The sequence below is a fragment of the Ascidiella aspersa genome, chromosome 1 (genome assembly GCF_963924565.1).
Source record: "Ascidiella aspersa chromosome 1, kaAscAspe10.2, whole genome shotgun sequence".
Classification (NCBI taxonomy): domain Eukaryota; kingdom Metazoa; phylum Chordata; class Ascidiacea; order Phlebobranchia; family Ascidiidae; genus Ascidiella; species Ascidiella aspersa.
In genome coordinates, this window is record NC_139447.1 from 37,769,928 (window position 1) to 37,787,136 (window position 17,209).

The 17,209-nt window shown below is 35.9% G+C and overlaps 1 protein-coding gene across 1 annotated transcript; it reads right to left on the reverse strand.

Moving 5' to 3' along the window:
* Positions 1-1,557: 1,557 nt before the first annotated feature.
* Positions 1,558-16,377, reverse strand: LOC146170378 (calcium-activated chloride channel regulator 1-like). Its single transcript, XM_083384152.1, has 20 exons — positions 16,196-16,377; positions 15,392-15,526; positions 14,653-14,779; positions 14,079-14,178; positions 13,541-13,703; positions 12,619-12,861; positions 11,943-12,158; positions 11,775-11,879; positions 11,249-11,431; positions 10,641-10,886; positions 9,896-10,057; positions 9,057-9,159; positions 8,534-8,610; positions 7,443-7,539; positions 7,017-7,113; positions 6,245-6,384; positions 5,609-5,795; positions 4,976-5,145; positions 3,903-3,977; positions 1,558-3,360 (listed from the first exon to the last, which is right to left on the reverse strand). Exons 1-20 carry the CDS (start codon positions 16,358-16,360, stop codon positions 3,224-3,226), a joined length of 2,928 nt encoding a protein of 975 aa, XP_083240278.1. The 5' UTR covers positions 16,361-16,377; the 3' UTR covers positions 1,558-3,223.
* Between the last annotated feature and the right edge of the window lie 832 nt (positions 16,378-17,209).

The following is a 17,209-nucleotide window of genomic DNA, read 5'->3' on the forward strand; positions in this document are numbered from 1 at the left end:
CTAGGTTTTCTTTGATTTTTGCCCGTATTTTCGCTCCTAATAGTTTTTCATTTTCAATTTGTTCAAGTTTTTCGATTATCTCTAAATATTCTATGTTGACGTCTAAGTTATTTGGATCTATATTTTGCGTTAGCTGTTCTAGTTGTGTGTGTAATTTTTTTTCATGTGCTCGGTTTTCGTTGTTTAATTTTTGACTAAATTTTATTGAGTCCCATTTAATTTTTGATTTTAAAGTTTCCCATTTGAATAATATATTTTCATTGTTTAGAAAATTGGCGTTCCACTGTTGTATTGTATTTTTAATGCGCAGTTTGTAGTTTTGTTGTTTTAGTAATTTGGTATTTAGCTTCCAAGTTCCTTTTCCCCATCAAGCTTCGTTATCTATTTTTAATTGAATGTATGGAGCTTGTTGGTGATCAGAAAAGGTTATTGTATGATGTCCGTGTTTTATTAGAGCTGGTTTTAAACTGTTGGAGATATATATGCGGTCGAGGCGAGATGCTGCATTACTCCGTATGTATGTAAAAAGTTTTTTCGTGGGCTCGAAATACCGGTATGAATCAAATAAATTATGTTGTTTTTTGATATGGTCTAATTCAATTTTATCTTTTTTAGATCGGACGGTTCGGAGGCTGGAGAAGTCAAAATCCGAGTCTGGAAAGTTAAAATCGCCGAGAATTATTATATGTTTATGTGTGTTTGACGTTATATAAGTATTCATTGCTTTTAATTGTTCGACGCGAGATTGGTTGCCAAGTGCTCCTGATTGTAAGTAGAGATTTATGATTATTATTATATTGTTTTTTTCATTTTTGTCGATTAGTGTGATAGCTTGAATACGATTTTCTATTATAATATTATGTGTTATAGTATATTTTTCGCAGAGTTTTTGATTTATTAAGCATAACAGGCCAGATCTTTCATATGTGCCGCTTGTGTATTGTCCGCTTGGTGTTGTTTGGTGTGCGATATAGTTTATGCGTTTTAATAAATTATTTAATTTGGGTTTATTTATTTTGTGGGTTTCTTGGATGACAATTATGGAGGGGTGGTTTTTACAAATGTAATGTTCTAAATTGAGGAATTTTTTTTCAATACCATTAATGTTTAAGCTGATTATTGAGAAAGACATCATAGGTTAGGAAAGGAAAGGGAAGATGTATGTTAAAAGAGTTAGGGTTGTTTTTATTATTTTTTTTTAACTGTTGTGAGAGCTTTCCGCTTCGTGGCCGGCGTTTCTTTACGAAGAAGGACATTGATGGTGGGTGGGGGGGTGTTGAATCTTGGTGAAGTGGAGGGTGAGGGGGAGGCTGCTCCTCTCTATCTCTTGACGATGATTTTGATGGTCTGTTTGGACTGAGTGACTCGGCCCGTTTACGTTTTGGAGTTCCTGTGTCTAAGATGATGGCGGGGTGATTTTCAAATTCTTCGAGTAGGTTGAAATGTAGTTCTGATATTGAGTTTGTTGATGGGGTGTCGTCGCGTGGTGGTGAAAAGGTTGGAGGAACAGGGAGATTGGTGTTGCTCGATGAGCTTTGTTGGTCGGTGTTTGAAGGTTGTGTCGATGGGGGGGGGTCAACCGGGGAACCACTTTTCGATGACTTCTATGATTGAGTCTAGGTTTCCTTGTTGTTGTTGTTGTTGGGTAGGATCTGGTATAAGTGGGGGGTAATTTTTATTGTATTCCGGTTGATTTTGTGGAAGAGTGGGACATTTTTTGGAACGATGATCTTCCGCGTTGCAGTGCCTACATTTGCGCTTTTCTTCCATTGGGCAGGCTGTAGCCCAGTGGCCCCTTGTTTTACATTTTTCACACATTGGGCCCATGTTTTCGCCAGGGCGAAGAACTTGTATTGTATGGTCGTCGATCCGGATTTCGTGTTCAATGTTTTCAGTGTTAATATCTGATATGAAGAGGTTGACGAAACCATTCCGAAAAGCGGGAAGGTTTTTGTGAGTACAAAAATAGATGTTCTCGACTGTTCCCCAACTAAGGTACGCAGCAATGTTTTTGAGGTCCTTTTCGGTGAGGTGAAAAGGTGTGGGGTACAGAGTAATTTTCGTTGTTCGTTTAGGTGGGATGCGCGACGTGATGAAGAGTTTTTTTCCAGTTTTAGTAGTGATGTGGATACCGTCTTTTGTTAAATTATGAAGTTCCATATAGTTTTGCTCCTGGTTTATTGAATCCGGTTTGAAAGTGATGATATAGAGTTTATTTGTTCTGTTCAATGTCCTTGCTCCAATTATATTGTTAGTATATGCGGAGAAGGCACCGTCTTCTTCGAAGAGGTGTAGGAAATCTTGTATATCGGTTTCGTTGTCGCTGACGATTTTAATGTTTAGGGATTTGGCGTCAGTGTCCATTTTTTTTTTCGTTTGTGGTGTGTGTATGTGTAAAGTATTTTAACGTCGAGACGGACGTTAAAAAGTGGTAAATAGGTACGCAAAGTAATTAAGCAATTAAGCAATCAGCGAAAAGCGCTGATTGCCTAATTAGCAATCAATGACGTCACAGAAAAACAGGTGTCGTATGTGTGATTGCTAAAGTATAGACAGCGCAGGTCTACATGCTGTCTGAGAAGAAGGGTGGCCGCCCAGGGCTAGTTACGGCCACTATAACAATAATACAAGCACTAGGTGGCCGCCCAGGACTAGTTACGACCACAGAGAGAGGAACAGATATCAATATAAAAGTTTAGAGGCGCAAAGAAGAACAGCCCAGGGTTAGATGCTGTTCGAAAAGTGAAGGAAGGCACTGGGCTTGCCTGACAACAGCAACAAAACTAGACAAAACTACAACACTGTTAGGCTGAGATAAAGACTCGAACACGGTATAGCTGCAGTAAAAAAAGCTACTCGCACTATGCTCGCACCTGATAGAGCTCGGGCTCTATTATACTAACCCGTATTGACGCGGTTAAAGACCCCATCAGGTAAGTACAGTTGAGAGTTTTATTTCGGTCACTTATAGATGACAACATTACAATTTAAGGATTTACCATGAAAGGTTTAATGAATATGCCGCGTTTTATCGATGATTTTCTGTGTATTTAGGCAAACAACATGATCAAGTCGATTAAAGTTAATATTACTGTATGTTAGCACTACCAAATTTGTTGGTGATTGTTAAGATACTGATAAGCGTATTGTTTAGTAAAGAGTGCCGCAATTTTATTTTGTTTATTATTGTGAAGAGTCTGAGAAGAAAATTGACATTGTGTTTTTAGATGGGCTCTAGCTGATAAGGGTTTCCATGTGTTTCTTGTGCTTGATCTTGATCTGGTTTTCCGAAGTTAAAATTGCCCGGGGCTCTTCTTTTCGCACAAATGTGTATGATGAGCATCAGGAAAAACAGAAGAACTGCACAACAACAAATAAAGTAAACTTCAAGTAAAATATGGATCTTCGGAGAAAACTTTTATTATACCCGTCGACGTTTGAATTACCAAACCTGGTTACCTTCTGACATTATTAAGAGTTACCTAGTATAAGGTCGTTATATTTGATAATTTAAAGAAAACCTGTTTTTAATTGATGCAGAAACAGTGTATTTAAACGTTTTATTAGAACCGGCAGCAAAGTGCACGGTCAAAAAAATATTAAGTCTGATCTCTTGATTTTAAAGACTGTTTCTAAAGCGTGATTTTTTTCTAAAAGTTAATAAAAATGTATTTTTATATTTTATTATTCTGTGGAATGTCGATACGAAAAAATGAAAAGTTAGTTGAGAAAACAAAAAAAAAATTGTTGCGTTAAAATAAACTGAAAGTTTTATTTTATAACATGATATGACCAGGTGAAAAAGTTTAATTATGCAATCTTTTTTTTTACACACACTTATGTAGTACTTTTAACATCATTTATATAATAATGCCTATTTCAAAAAATAATATATTACTTACTAAATACTCCGGCAATTATTCCCAGGACAATGATGACGGTTAGGTAAGGAAATGGTTCTTCAACAGAATCTGAAACTGGAATAAAATGTCAATGCATGTTACAATTGAAACTGACTTATTATATGCTAATATGCAGCGTAAATAAAAAAAAAAACAGATTTAAATCTTTCCAAAAAATCTAAATTTTTCATGTTAAAACAGAAAATGTTTTTTAAATAATTGATTCATATTTGTGTTGAAATTATTATAATCATTTTTATTTACAAAATTTAGCAGATTTTTTTGCTTTTCTACAGCTACTGATTTATGATGTAGTAGATGCAACAGTAGAATCGATTGCATAGGATTATAATATTACGTGCAAATAAAATTTGTTTCCGTGTAACCTTCTATACGAGTCAAATATAAATCTATCACAATTGCAAATTCGGCGTATGCGGACATAAAAAATCAATAAATAATATTTTAATTTTTCTTTACGCTTGTTTTCGTGCTTTTTATATGATCACGTGTTATATAAAAAAAAACTTGATTAATAAAATAAAACTTGATTAATAAAATACAAGATCATTTTTTGTGTTAAATAAAAAAGTAAACAAAACATTTTGAAACCCAAATAATAAACTTATTGAAAGTGGCGCGACCTTAAACGATTTTCTTTCTAACATCGCGTGTGCTTTTTATATGATCGCGTGCTTTTTATATGATCACGTGTTTCAGCCAGCGAAAAATGTCACACATTAGTCAAACTTATTTTGAAAATAAGTTCTTCCGGCACTTATTTATTTTTGCACTTCGGCTACCTATCCAGGATACCTTCATCAGTGAATGTAACAAAACCACGCAAATTTAACAGACAACATTCTTATGAGAATAAATTGAGAACTAAATTGATCGTAAAATAATTAAATATAATTCGTTCAAATTTAGTTTATTTTCTATTTTTCTACAATTCAGTCATTTTAATCCTATTCTACTTTACAAAAGTCTAAATGCATTAACTTTAATTTTAATCTAATATGAAATAAACTGAAATGATCTAATTTGCAAAAAGTTTAAAAAGTTCTGCTCACAAGATGTGGTGGTGGTTTCTACAGTTGTCTGATCCGATGTTGTACTTCTAACTGTGCTTGATGTTGTTGATGGTGGAGCTACATTTCTGTTGAACATGTACACAACTGCGATGTTGGAAATATCGGCGGCGTTTCCATCAGAATCGTGGGCACGAACTCCGAACCAAACCCTGGAGTGATAAAAAATACGGTTTATATAAGATGCCTTCAGAAGAGCTTACTGCAGTAAGTCCACAGAAATACACTCATCAAATCAATAAGGTGCTATGGTATTTATGTTGGGTACCAGCAGTGTTAAAATGTCTTAAGTCAATTACTTGATGTAAGTGCACAAATGAATTGACTTGACCTAGTTCTTCCGTACAAATGACGTGACTTGATTTAAGTATTTTGGCTATAAACTTAAAGTCGCCAATATATATATATATATTTCGCAAAAGCCTTCGCAAGTATTTTTTTTTCGAATGAATCATTCGGAGAATTTGATGCCTTTTATTTGCAAAGTGGAGAGGGCGCATGGGGGGAGTCAAAACGGGGTTAGATAGGTTTCTTGTGTCGAATTGCAAATGTGAAAAAATCGCCGCCGTTCTTCGCGTAACAGGCGAGCCAATATATTTTCATTTGGCTTTTTACCTTAATGAGTTTTGTTTTGAGGGAGTCCCCACAAGTGAGACCACAAACGTCTCCACTTCTCCCGACGCTTTAGGCATTGTGACGTTACCATGCGTTGCGTAGGCGTTTGTGACGTCGGTCCAGGTTGGGAAGTCAAGCGAGACGCTGCGTGGAGCAGTGAAACTGTATCGGATATCGTAACGAGAAGCTGAGGAAAAAAGAAAAAGTAACATTGATTTAAAAATATGCATACAGTTTTATATAGGTCACATACATATATTGAACACAGCCTTGCTTAATCCAACCACTTTAACTAACTGACAAAAATAATCTTCAAATCTGTTTTGTTCTTAGGGTGAAAGCAGTTTATGCCTGTTTGATTTGGGTTCAACATTTTTAAATATTATTTGAAATCTAAAACCAGAGGTTGCCTTTCAAACGCTAGTCAGGTTTTGGTTTTGAGGAGGAAAAATGTTGCATTTTCAAAAATACACTCTTTCGGTGAAACGCACGTTAAAATATAGGTTTTTAATGTTCGAGGAAAGAGTTGCAAAGGATTAAAAACATTTCGAACAAGGTCAGTTCATTAAGTAGCTTTGATATCCAAATTTTATGTTGCATAAAAGACTATTTTTTAATATAAGTCAATAAATTCACCCGTTCCAATGTCAAGGTCATCTCCTGGTGCTGTGAAAGTCACGGTGACCTTGTCAATTGTCTCAAGGTCAGTTTGGACAACGTCAAGGTCAAATATTTGACTGGGTCCAAGTAAAGCAGATAAATTTGCAGCAGGAAGTCTATGAAGAAACATAGGCAAGATAAATACCTTTTTTTCACACAAATCAACAGAAGTTTAACGACAATGTGTATCGCAAGTTATGTTACTAAGTAGATAAAATTTTGTTCACTTTTAGCCTCACAATTGATGAAAACTCATTTATTTGGCTCGTCAAATTATTGCTAAACGCCATAATTAACCAGACCTTTGTATTTTGAGAAATACCCTTGGTAAAATCTACAAAGCGAAACATACTGTGTGATATTTTTACCAAATATCGGGTATCAAAATACAACACGGAGTTTAGAAAACCTCTAAACACCAAATACAATTACAAAACTTAAGACAGTTGGAAACTACCTGTTGTGGTCCGCTTCGTGTACTTTCGCCAAGGCAGTAATCGCGCACGCGCATTTCACAGTCACGTGTTTCGTTAACTGTACCGCATTTCTTTACTGTTTTGCCTGTGGTGATTACTATTCGTCTGTGTTATGTAGATTGCCAATTATCCAAGCTATAAAGGCTTGTTTCTTTTATTCGTTACCCCCATTCTATTTACTCTTCGAGCGAACAATACAAGAAATAGAACACTACCTATCAAACTTTTGACCACAAATAAGTTGCAAAACATTTAATTAATCCCAAACTTACGCTCTTGTTGCCGAGAAACTTGCTGGAATTTCAACTCTGGAGAACGAATCAAGGTCACTTGAGCTGACACTAGGCGCAGTGACGCTTACGGATGGGCCTGTAAGTGAAGATCACACGAACAACATTAATCACTTGAAATATAATCTAAATCAAAAGTTTTGAAGGTAGGAGAAGATGAGTTACAAAGTCTCAGTCCAATTTCCAATGTACTTTGAGATACTAAAGTCAATCCTTAAAAGCACTTAAATTAATCCTTAAAAGTCCGACACCAATTTAGAGCAAGTCATCATGGGAGCAAATTCATTCGAAGTAATGCTTCGATAAAAAAGTCTGTTAGGTTTGGGAACATTATTATTAAGTATATTTAAGTTTAGTCATTATCTTAAATCATTACAACACTGTACCCACCCTTATTATATTACTTACCGCTGCTGCTTAGTCTTGGCGAAAACCTTCGCTTCCGAGATCTTTTTGTCGGATCGCTGGATTTTCTGGTGGAGCTTCCAGTACCACTTACTGTAACCTGTTGAAATATGAGGTTTAGCAAACTTGGGACGTAAAGACCTTCTATGAACTAAAACCGACCATAGTTTTGTAAATTGATGTTGTATGTACGAACAAGGTGCACCAGGCAATGGTGCTATGCTTGTTTCTTGACTCGCTCCGAGCTATATAGCTCAGTTGTTAGATCGCCAGTACTGGTATGACCGTGAGTTCGAACCTCACCACAGGCTAGTTTCACGAGGAGAATGCAGCAGGCAATGGTGCTATGCTTGTTTCTTGACTCCCTTCTGAGCCTGTGTAGCTCAGTTGTTAGATCGCTAGTACTGATATGACCAGAGGTCGTGAGTTCGAACCTCACCACAGGCCAGTTTTACGAGGAGGATGCAGCAGGCAGGCAAATGATGCTATGGTTGTTTTTAACTCGCTCACCTCTACATAGCTCATGTGGTGGAGTGCTAGTCTCGGTATGACCGAGGTCGTGAGTTCGAACCTCACCACAGGCCAGTTTTACGAGGAGGATGCAGCAGGCAGGCAAATGGTGCTATGGTCGTTTAGCCACTCGCTCACCTCTACATAGCTCATGTGGTGGAGTGCCAGCCCCGGTATGACCGAGGTCGTGAGTTCGAAACTCACTGCAGGCTCGTTGTATTTCTAGACTTACCTTGATTGAATTATAATGGTGATGAATGATTTTGGTAAGCTTTTCCGAAGCATTTGGCAATGTAAAGTTGATACATCGAACTTATGTTTTAAATAAAATATTGAACATTTTTCAGATAACAAACAAGACATTATAAATAGATATCGCCGGTAAACGCAAAGCTGAAATGCAATGCAAAATGTCATGATGATCATGATGTTGAAAATGAATAAAGAGTTATTCGAAACGTCCAAAATGATACCTACTTCTGTATGGGCTTTGATATTCTTATTACGTCTTTCTACAACCTCCAACCATTATGCTCCAAAGCAATTCAAAATTATTTAAAAAATAACGAAAAAATTGGGCTTACTCGAATCGAATGTCGTCCGATTTCGTTCGGAATAAAATAGGCCGCGTATATTCCATCGGATTTCTCCAAATCAGGGACTGCGAGAAAAAAGAAAACATTTTACGCGCTCAAAAACACCGACGAGTTTCCATTCTTTACTAGTATTAAAACAATTCCAATGTTACACTAATATTTATACTATATGGTGCTACAAAGCACAAGAAAATAAATACCACCTTACGCTTTGTATTGTATCATGACTAACAATAATATATAGGGCTTTGTGGTTTATGAAAAGTTTAAAAAGTGTTTTAGAACTAATTCCAGCAGTTTTACTCCATATATATATAATAACCTAAATGTTAACGTTTAGATTGGAGAAACATAAGCTGTATCCAAAACTCGTTTAAAGCAAATTAACTATTGTAAACAATTAACTAAAAAAGTTTTAGCACAATAGTTTGTAATGCTGCAAGTATTTACCATCATATCAGTATTTTTTCTAATTTTGAAAAATAAATGACAAATAGAAACTCTCACTTACCAGCGCCGCCATCTTTCAAATGAATATTTACTTTCACACCAGTTGGAGTTGTCACTAGAGCTTCTACGGTGGCGTTAGTGACCTTGAGAGTACCTTGGCTCACCTAAAGAAATAACAGATTATATGAAATTATAAAAAGGTGGATATCACACCATGGCTTCAGTGTTTCTTTGTAATATTATTGTTTTTGTTGTATTATTTATACCAAAGCTTCTTCAACTAAGCCCTTTAGAAGGGCCTCCTGCTTTGAAATCAGTTGTTTTGTAACTCTACACGCGTGAGCGACCCCACAAGTTCATGCCTGAATAACTACTAGTTCTACGCCTGAGTGAATTAAGTGTCAATTTTTGATTTGTCTATTAAAACTACGTTTACTTAGGCGTACATTTTTGAATAATTTAACGTGATTTGGAAAAGACATTTGACTCTTTTCTCTCACGAAAGTTACGCTTATTTGCTACACATTCGAACAGTTCTTTTTTTTCAGTTTGCGGTGTTTTGTTAACAGCAGGCAAGCAATAAACTATTTAACATCAGTTCTGCGTGATTCTTAAATTACTCTATTCAGCCTCTATACGGAGAACAGTTTCATAGCTAACTTTTGCCATTTGTGCTAATTTTTTGAGTATGGGTTCCAAACAATCCTTATTGTTGGAATTTGAACGCAAACTTATATTAGTTGCAAAGCACTACCATGCATTCTGGTTTCAAAAGCTTTGTCAAGAACACAAATTGGGGAAAACTATTATTAAATGTAATCCCACAGTGTTGTATCTCGTGTGATGTAAAACCTATTCAGAGTTGAAATAGGCAAAGGCTATTCGTGAAATTAAATTTACCTTTGTGAAAATAACAAAAACTTCGAGGTTGGAAACATTTTTGACGAAGGTTCCAGATTCCACAATGATTGGGTCAATCGTTGTGCTGACAGCATATGACGTCACACTTACGGTGACGGATTGATTCAATGATGACGTCACAATGTAGGTCCACGTGCCAGCCTACGCGATAAAACTTTTAACCCACAGGTGAAATTTAAAAACATTCTAAGTAACAAGCATCGCACCCCTTGAATTTTACTGGATTTTAAATTATTACTGATTTAAAAAGATTGTTGTATTGTTTTAAGTACTATTTATTTACAGGTGGATAAATCAGTTGTGGGCAAGTAATTGGTTAAAACTGGTCAATATGTTAATCTATTTTTTAACTGTAGGCTACATTCGCTATTTTATTATTGTTTTTCTAAATTGGTCCTTCCTGGTTTGTTCTTTTTTTTAATGTGTTTTTGTTGATTTTCAAACTGTGTGTCACACTACACTATAGTGTGACTCAAAATATCCTTAAGTGTGCCGAGAAAAGAATTCCAATTTAGGAAATCAAACTGTTCATAAAGGCATAAAATCAACCATGTAATAATATTATAGTATTTATACCAATATTGGTGTGTCGTATGTTAAGAGCATTATATGGGTATTATTGTCCTGCATAAGTGTAACGCGAGCTTTTTTAATTATCTCACTTAAGCACAAAGAGTTTGTTTCAAAGTTTTCTTCCTATACTGTGATTTGAACTGTAGGCTACCTTAGCGGTTCCAGGTATGGTAAAAACCACAGTTTTCACAGTTGAATCAACCACTCCGTAGGAAGTACATCCAGCAGGCACAAGTGACGAACAATAGCGTTCACCATCAGGGCTGGTCAGTTCAATCACTGGTTGTGTGGAACTGTAACTGAACTGGAACTTTGTGTTGTTTCCGATGGTAGAATCAATGTTAATGGTGCCGGTGTAATTCTGACCTGGAGATGTTATTACCTGGTCGTTTGAAACCTGAAAAAAACCCACAAAGAATGGCGTTTTACAAAGTCTTTTTGAGAATAAAATATATCTATATGCCCACATACTAACGAGTATGAATCAACACACTTTAAAGACAGATGCTAACTGTATTAAACTATAAATTAAGTACAATACTACGTTCAAGACAAGAAAGTGTTTAAATCTTTTAATGGACTTAACGTGAAAGTTATTCGTGATTTTAATAGGTTTAAAAATCAAGACCTTATCTGTATGTTTTAACTAAAGAGTGGGTTCGTAAATGATTTGTATCAGACGTTAGGAATCAACTTGTTTAAAACAGCAAAAAATAATGAATAAAATGTAAATCGACTTGTTTGTGTTTTCTGTTCAACCTGTATCTGTTGTTTGGTGATATCTCCATCATCATTTCGAGCAGTGGCTTGAAACGTGCTCAGAAGATCTCCAATCTCGCCATCCCTGCTGTAGAACCAACTTCCACAGCTGCTTTCAGCCAGACTTTGCAAAGCAGCGTTTTGACTCGACTCTCCGAAAAATATCGCGCGAAGGCAGATTCCCTGCATATTTAGAGTACAACAAAATGATTTCATACTAGTTTATACTTTTTTTTAAGAGTGTTTGAGGATTTTTTTTTTCGCATGGAAGGAAACAGTTCTTAAAGGTTGCTTGTTATAGAAGTCCCGGACTTGTGATAATTTAGTTGTTACATTTAAATGTCTTAAGCATTGATACATTTTCTTAATGAGTAAAATAGTTTTCGTCAATTTTTTTGTTTTTATGTATATTTCGACACAAATTTGCGGCCTATTTTTCGACACAAATTGAAGATGAAATTTGGTGGGTACTGTTTTACGGCAAGACTTTGAAGCAAAAAACAATGATGTTTCTACTAACGTTTACCTTGCTTAGCACGTGGTATTGTGTAGTCGACACGTATGGTTGTTCATTTTCTCCTCCATCAGTCAACACAATAACGTTGGTACCGTGAGTGTCAGCATTTAACATCTATAAAGATAAACCGGCATTATAAGTAACACAAATAATAAACATTGCATGTTGACCTGTTACCGTCAGTGCAGACACAATTCCACAACCGATACACGTATATCCACTTGCTGTAGTTGGTAATCTCGAAACCAAGGTGTTTCGATTTCCATCGATTTGAGTTAGGTAACTGAGGGTTCTTGCAGTTGATGAAAATTCTACTATCCCCACTTGAGATCCATTTGGTGCATACGTGTTTAGAAATGCCGTTGCAGCAGATATCATATCTGCCAACCTCGTCTGCAACGAACAGCGTAATAATAATACTTAAATATAATGTAAAATAGAGCGGGAACCAACTATTTTACGATGTCGTAGTTAGTCTAAAAACAGAAGGTTGTTATAATGCAAATGTATGCAATGTGCCACGATGCGCAATCTATAGGGAGGAGCTACGTACATGTACGCCTGGATACCAGAATGGTATGTTTTAGGCTAACCAATTAATTTTTTACAGGTGCAAAATGTGATAAAGCAGGGCTGGTCGCATTATGCCCATATGTCCAATTTGTCCATGTTAGTTCTATAAGTCAGAAAATTGTCAGAGGTGACTATTTTTTAATATATATGTAAATGTGTTAGAATTCCGGGAAATTAGCTACATTATATAAGTGGTAATGAGACCAAAATTAATGTAACATTATAAAATACAGACGTAAAAATATTGGGCGCTACAGCTATTGCAGAAATTAACTTTTACCCCTATCATGCTTGCAGAAACATCAAGAACGAGCACGTAAACCGGGCTGCTTCTGGCCTGAACCACTTTAAAGTTCACATTGAGATCCAAAGCGTCGTTTGGTTGGTTCGATGCAAAGTCCTCGGAAGAAATGACAACTTCCCAAGTACTTCGCCGCCCACAAAACCTGTTCTGCTTGTTGGGCGCTTCCTGGTTGTGCAGATTTACAGGGTCGCTAGCGTTGTTGTGGCAAAACTTGGTCACCTGGGAAAATTAGACTTAGTTTTAAAACTAATGGAAACAAAGGGAGGTGTAACTACTTAACCAGGCGCTTTGGATAGCTAATTTGAAGTTAATTTTACGCCTGTTAAAGGACGCAGTTTTGTTTTAACGTTCGCCAGTTGATTTTGTACGTTTTGCTCAAAATAGCGGAAATAAAACTTCGGGTATCGGACATCATGTTCCTAAGTTGAAGTGGCCAAAAAATGAGAGAGAAACCGTGCCAGCCAATGTTGGGGATAGGTTTCATGGATATTTTGCAGATATATAAAAAAATAGGCCGAGTAATGAGTAGGTTTCGATGGGTAATCTGACCAGTGTTGTAAACAAGCCATTTTAAAATGACTTAAGTCCCAGTCAAGTAATTTGCAAAAACAACTCAAGTCTCAAAAAAAAAAGAAACTTAATTTAAAAGTCAAGTCCTTGTCATAATAATTAAACGCTAAACTATTAAAATTAGTAAACTAGTCCGATTATGAGCATTTAATCACTGAAAAAAATAACACAAAACGCAACATAGCGTGCTCATTGCTAGGCTATATGCGCAAAACTTAAGACAAATAACCAAATGGTGACTTAAGTGCACTTTAATCAAGTAATTGACATTACTCATTACATAACTAAAACTGACAATCAAAGCACCAGCAATACAGAACCCACCTACCTGTGCAACGTACTGATGTGACATTATAGAGGCTGAGAGGCCGGTTGGTTGCACATATTGTCCCCGGAACACACAGTCATCCTCGTACAGCTTGGTAGATGTATTGAGTACGCAGGCCGATCCATCCAAATTCGCGTAAGTTCCCTTGAGAGCCAATGGACATCTGTAAACAGAAAAATGGCCAATTTTCAAGTTAAGTATATTCTGATATATAACAATTAGTCAAGTCATAATTGAAGCAAGCCAAATTCCATTCAAGCCCTTGTCATAAAACTATAACGTGAAACTATTTGGACTTAACTAAAAAATAAGATAAAAGCAAGATATAGCAAACTAATTGTTTTATGTGCAAAAATAAGACAAATAACCCATTTTTACTGGTAGATGACTGTTGAGACGTTTACACGCAGAGTCAGCTGTTACAGAATCACAAAATGTGTCATTTATAAATAAAGGGTTATAAGTGTTTCGTTTATAGACCTTTAAATGTAACACCTAGAACATACCGAATCTAGTTTTCAAATGACATAACTTTAACCTTATTGCTTGAGGCGTCAAGTTGCTGTCCAAATAAAACTTTCCATTTTCTTCCATTACTCCCCATCTGAGTTGAGCCCAGAAATGTAGTAACACTTTGCCTAAAAAAGACAAATATTTAAGAATCATCAGGCTAATTAGGCCTGAATACTTTTGCGCTAGGATAAATTTGTTTTGATTAAAGTCTTATCTGTCAATTTTTTTAGCATAATGGTTGAAGGGTGTAGTATAAGACTAAGTAAGAATGGGCTTTGATATTCTTATCAAGTTTTATCTGTCTATTTTTGGCAAATTACAAAGATTTAAGTCGTTCTGAATTGACAAAGGCAAGTTTGGTAAAATACCTTAAGTCAAAACTAGGTCATCTAAAACAAATTTCAAGTCAAATCCTATTCCAAGACATTGGTTACTCCAGTATAGTCCCAGTCCTTATAATTCCATTTTTATTAATATTATTATGGCGGGTAAGGTCATTTAAATAAAATGACTTAAATGCACCTGAAAAAGACATTACACCATTTGCAAAATTATTGTTCGAACGTCAACTGATAAAAACTTTACAATGTTTTTACAACCTATTGGTCCATAGTTCCATATCCCTTCAATAAGTTTGGTTGAAAGCTGAATTTTTTCCCCAGGTTCTCCACAACCACGATAAGATAAAGTAGAAAGAAGGTCTTCTTCTAAAATTACTATGTCCGCCTGAAACGTATTTCAAAGTATGGTGTTGTTGATATTAGGTTTCTCATAGGACAATTTGTTTTCCAAAACGGATGCCCGATATTTTGCGGGAAATAATACGACGTCGCTCCGATTCGATACGAAATTACCTCATTTCTATCCTCAAACAACGTGGTGTTGGTAATTTTCCTAGGTAGGCCTATGTTTCCAATGCCTCTTTATTAATTTTCAACAATTAAAACGTAAATACCTTTGTTACTTATTCTGGGGCTTTAATACTCCTACTATAGTAACTTCAGCAGTGGTTCTCAACCGGGGTGCCATTTCTAGTGCTCAAGGGTGCCGAGAGATATTTGAGAACCTTTAAATATTTGTTTTGTGCTCAACTCTTACAAATTTTAGTGTAAGATAACAGTGGAATAAATCCGATTATATCTTCTACGTTGTGTAGAGTTGATGTGCGCTGTTTCAGTTTCGTTTATTGTGACATTCTAGTGCCAATAATTACCTACGGAAAAATCTTGTAGGGCTGTCGCAATCTATTAATTATTTCTGAGGGGTGCCGCATGCCATAAAAGGTTGAGAACCACTGAACAACAGTATGCAACTTTACTTCAAAGTAGTATACGTTACCTGGCTGTAAGGTTGAGTCGCTATTTCCACACCGCTCATGTTCCAATTTCTCGGGACCAGGATTGTTACGTCACCAAAGGCGGCCCTCTTCTCTGTTGCGTCAAACATAAAAGCTGAAGCTTCAGTGATCATTGTCTGTCAAACAAAGGTTCTTGTTTTGCCAGCTTAAACTATTTTTATTGTTCGACGTTGAAAAAAAAGTAACAGCTAATGTTATACTCACAGTGTCTAACTACAATACGAAAAATAGTTGTCAAATTTACACAAATATCTCTAATTGCACCATTCATATAGTTGACGGTGGCTATTCGTGTTAAATTAGTAGCAGTGTTTTTAAACAGCGGGTTGTAAACTTCAATGATAACTCTTCTACATTTCAGGGGCTAATTTGACGATGGTTTATTATTTACGCTTTGAAACAAGGGTAAACTTAAACGGGTCAACGCTCGTGCAATGTACAAAAAGTATAGAAGTGTTTCTCTATAATACTGTACGATCCATATATCATATAATAAAGACGCTAGAGATTCTAACGAAGGGCAATTTTATTTCATTAACTAGAATAGATGGTTAGGTAGAATTGCTTATTGGAAAAAGTTGGAGTCCACACAGAGATAGAAAAAAGTATAAAGCAAACACTTCTGGAAGCGGAAAAAAACAAAAATGTCGTCTTTCGTAGATATCATTAAATAAATATTTTCCTTTCTACCTTAATATACATTTCCTTTCTACCTTGATAAAGATTTCTTTTTTACCTTGACGATTTCTTTAATGTGAATGATAGGTATAAATAATAAACATTACCTTGATTGAATCGATCATCGTGTCCGTTTGGGGCACTTTGGGATCTATGGCCACCAAGACTCCTGTGTATTTGTTGTTCACCAACGAAACCTTGGCGTATGACGCAGATACATTTCCGCACATGAAGAGCATTACCAGGGATGTACACCATAGTATAGCATACATAATTATATGTATTTGCAACGCCCTGTAATTTTTATACAAACAGGTCGTATTATATTTAATAAACAGACTGTAGACCTTGGCATATGACCAAGATGCAAGTTGGCACATGTAGAACATTATCAGGGAAACACACCATGCTGAAATACCCTTACCTATGTAGAGTTACTTTAAATTACTTGTAAATGTATTAAGCCGTTTTACGCCGACTAATCTCACAAAGCTTGGGTTCAAAAAGTCCTAAAGGCTAACAAACATATTTTATTGTAATGTTTATTTGCTTTGTACTGATACCGATAGGTTAAATATTTATACAATTTAGAATAACCTAATTCCCATACATTGCAATTCAGACAAATATGGCCGTCAACAACGATTAATAGCAATGCCAATATACACCGAAAAACGTCCTGCCGAGGTCATACACAGAGTAGTTCAGATGCTGCAGCAATGTCATTGAACTGAACTGGAATGGGGAACCAAAACATAAAGGAAACTGAAACGTTTATTTAAAACCACCCTGAGCGTGCTTTTTCCAACTGGTATCAACAGCACTGGTATAAAAGGACACAAGCGCCCCGGAAGACCAACGAAAGATATTCATTGTCTCACTTACACTATTATGTTATTGTATAGCGACTTGTGTAATGGACTCCGGTTTATTGTTAAGCTATGAAAAGCGTATATGTTTTGTAAATGCTTTCATAGCAAACAGGCAACTTTCCATTGTCTAAGTATTTAAATTTCTTTTGTTGCTTCTAGTTTTTTTGTTATTGGATCGCTGAAGTTCCAAGATATAGTTAGTATTTGTGCATTCGACCAGTGTTTTGTTTTCCTTTTTGTGATGTCACG

Bases quoted from the DNA above. Each gene is read 5' to 3' on its own strand.
- LOC146170378 (XM_083384152.1), bottom strand. From the start codon at position 16,360: ATGTATGCTATACTATGGTGTACATCCCTGGTAATGCTCTTCATGTGC. The intron at 3,978-4,975 runs GTGAGCAGAACT...ATTTTATTCCAG, and splicing joins AGAAACCACCACCACATCTT to TTTCAGATTCTGTTGAAGAA. The intron at 3,361-3,902 runs GTAAGTAATATA...GTTGTTGTGCAG, and splicing joins AATAATTGCCGGAGTATTTA to TTCTTCTGTTTTTCCTGATG.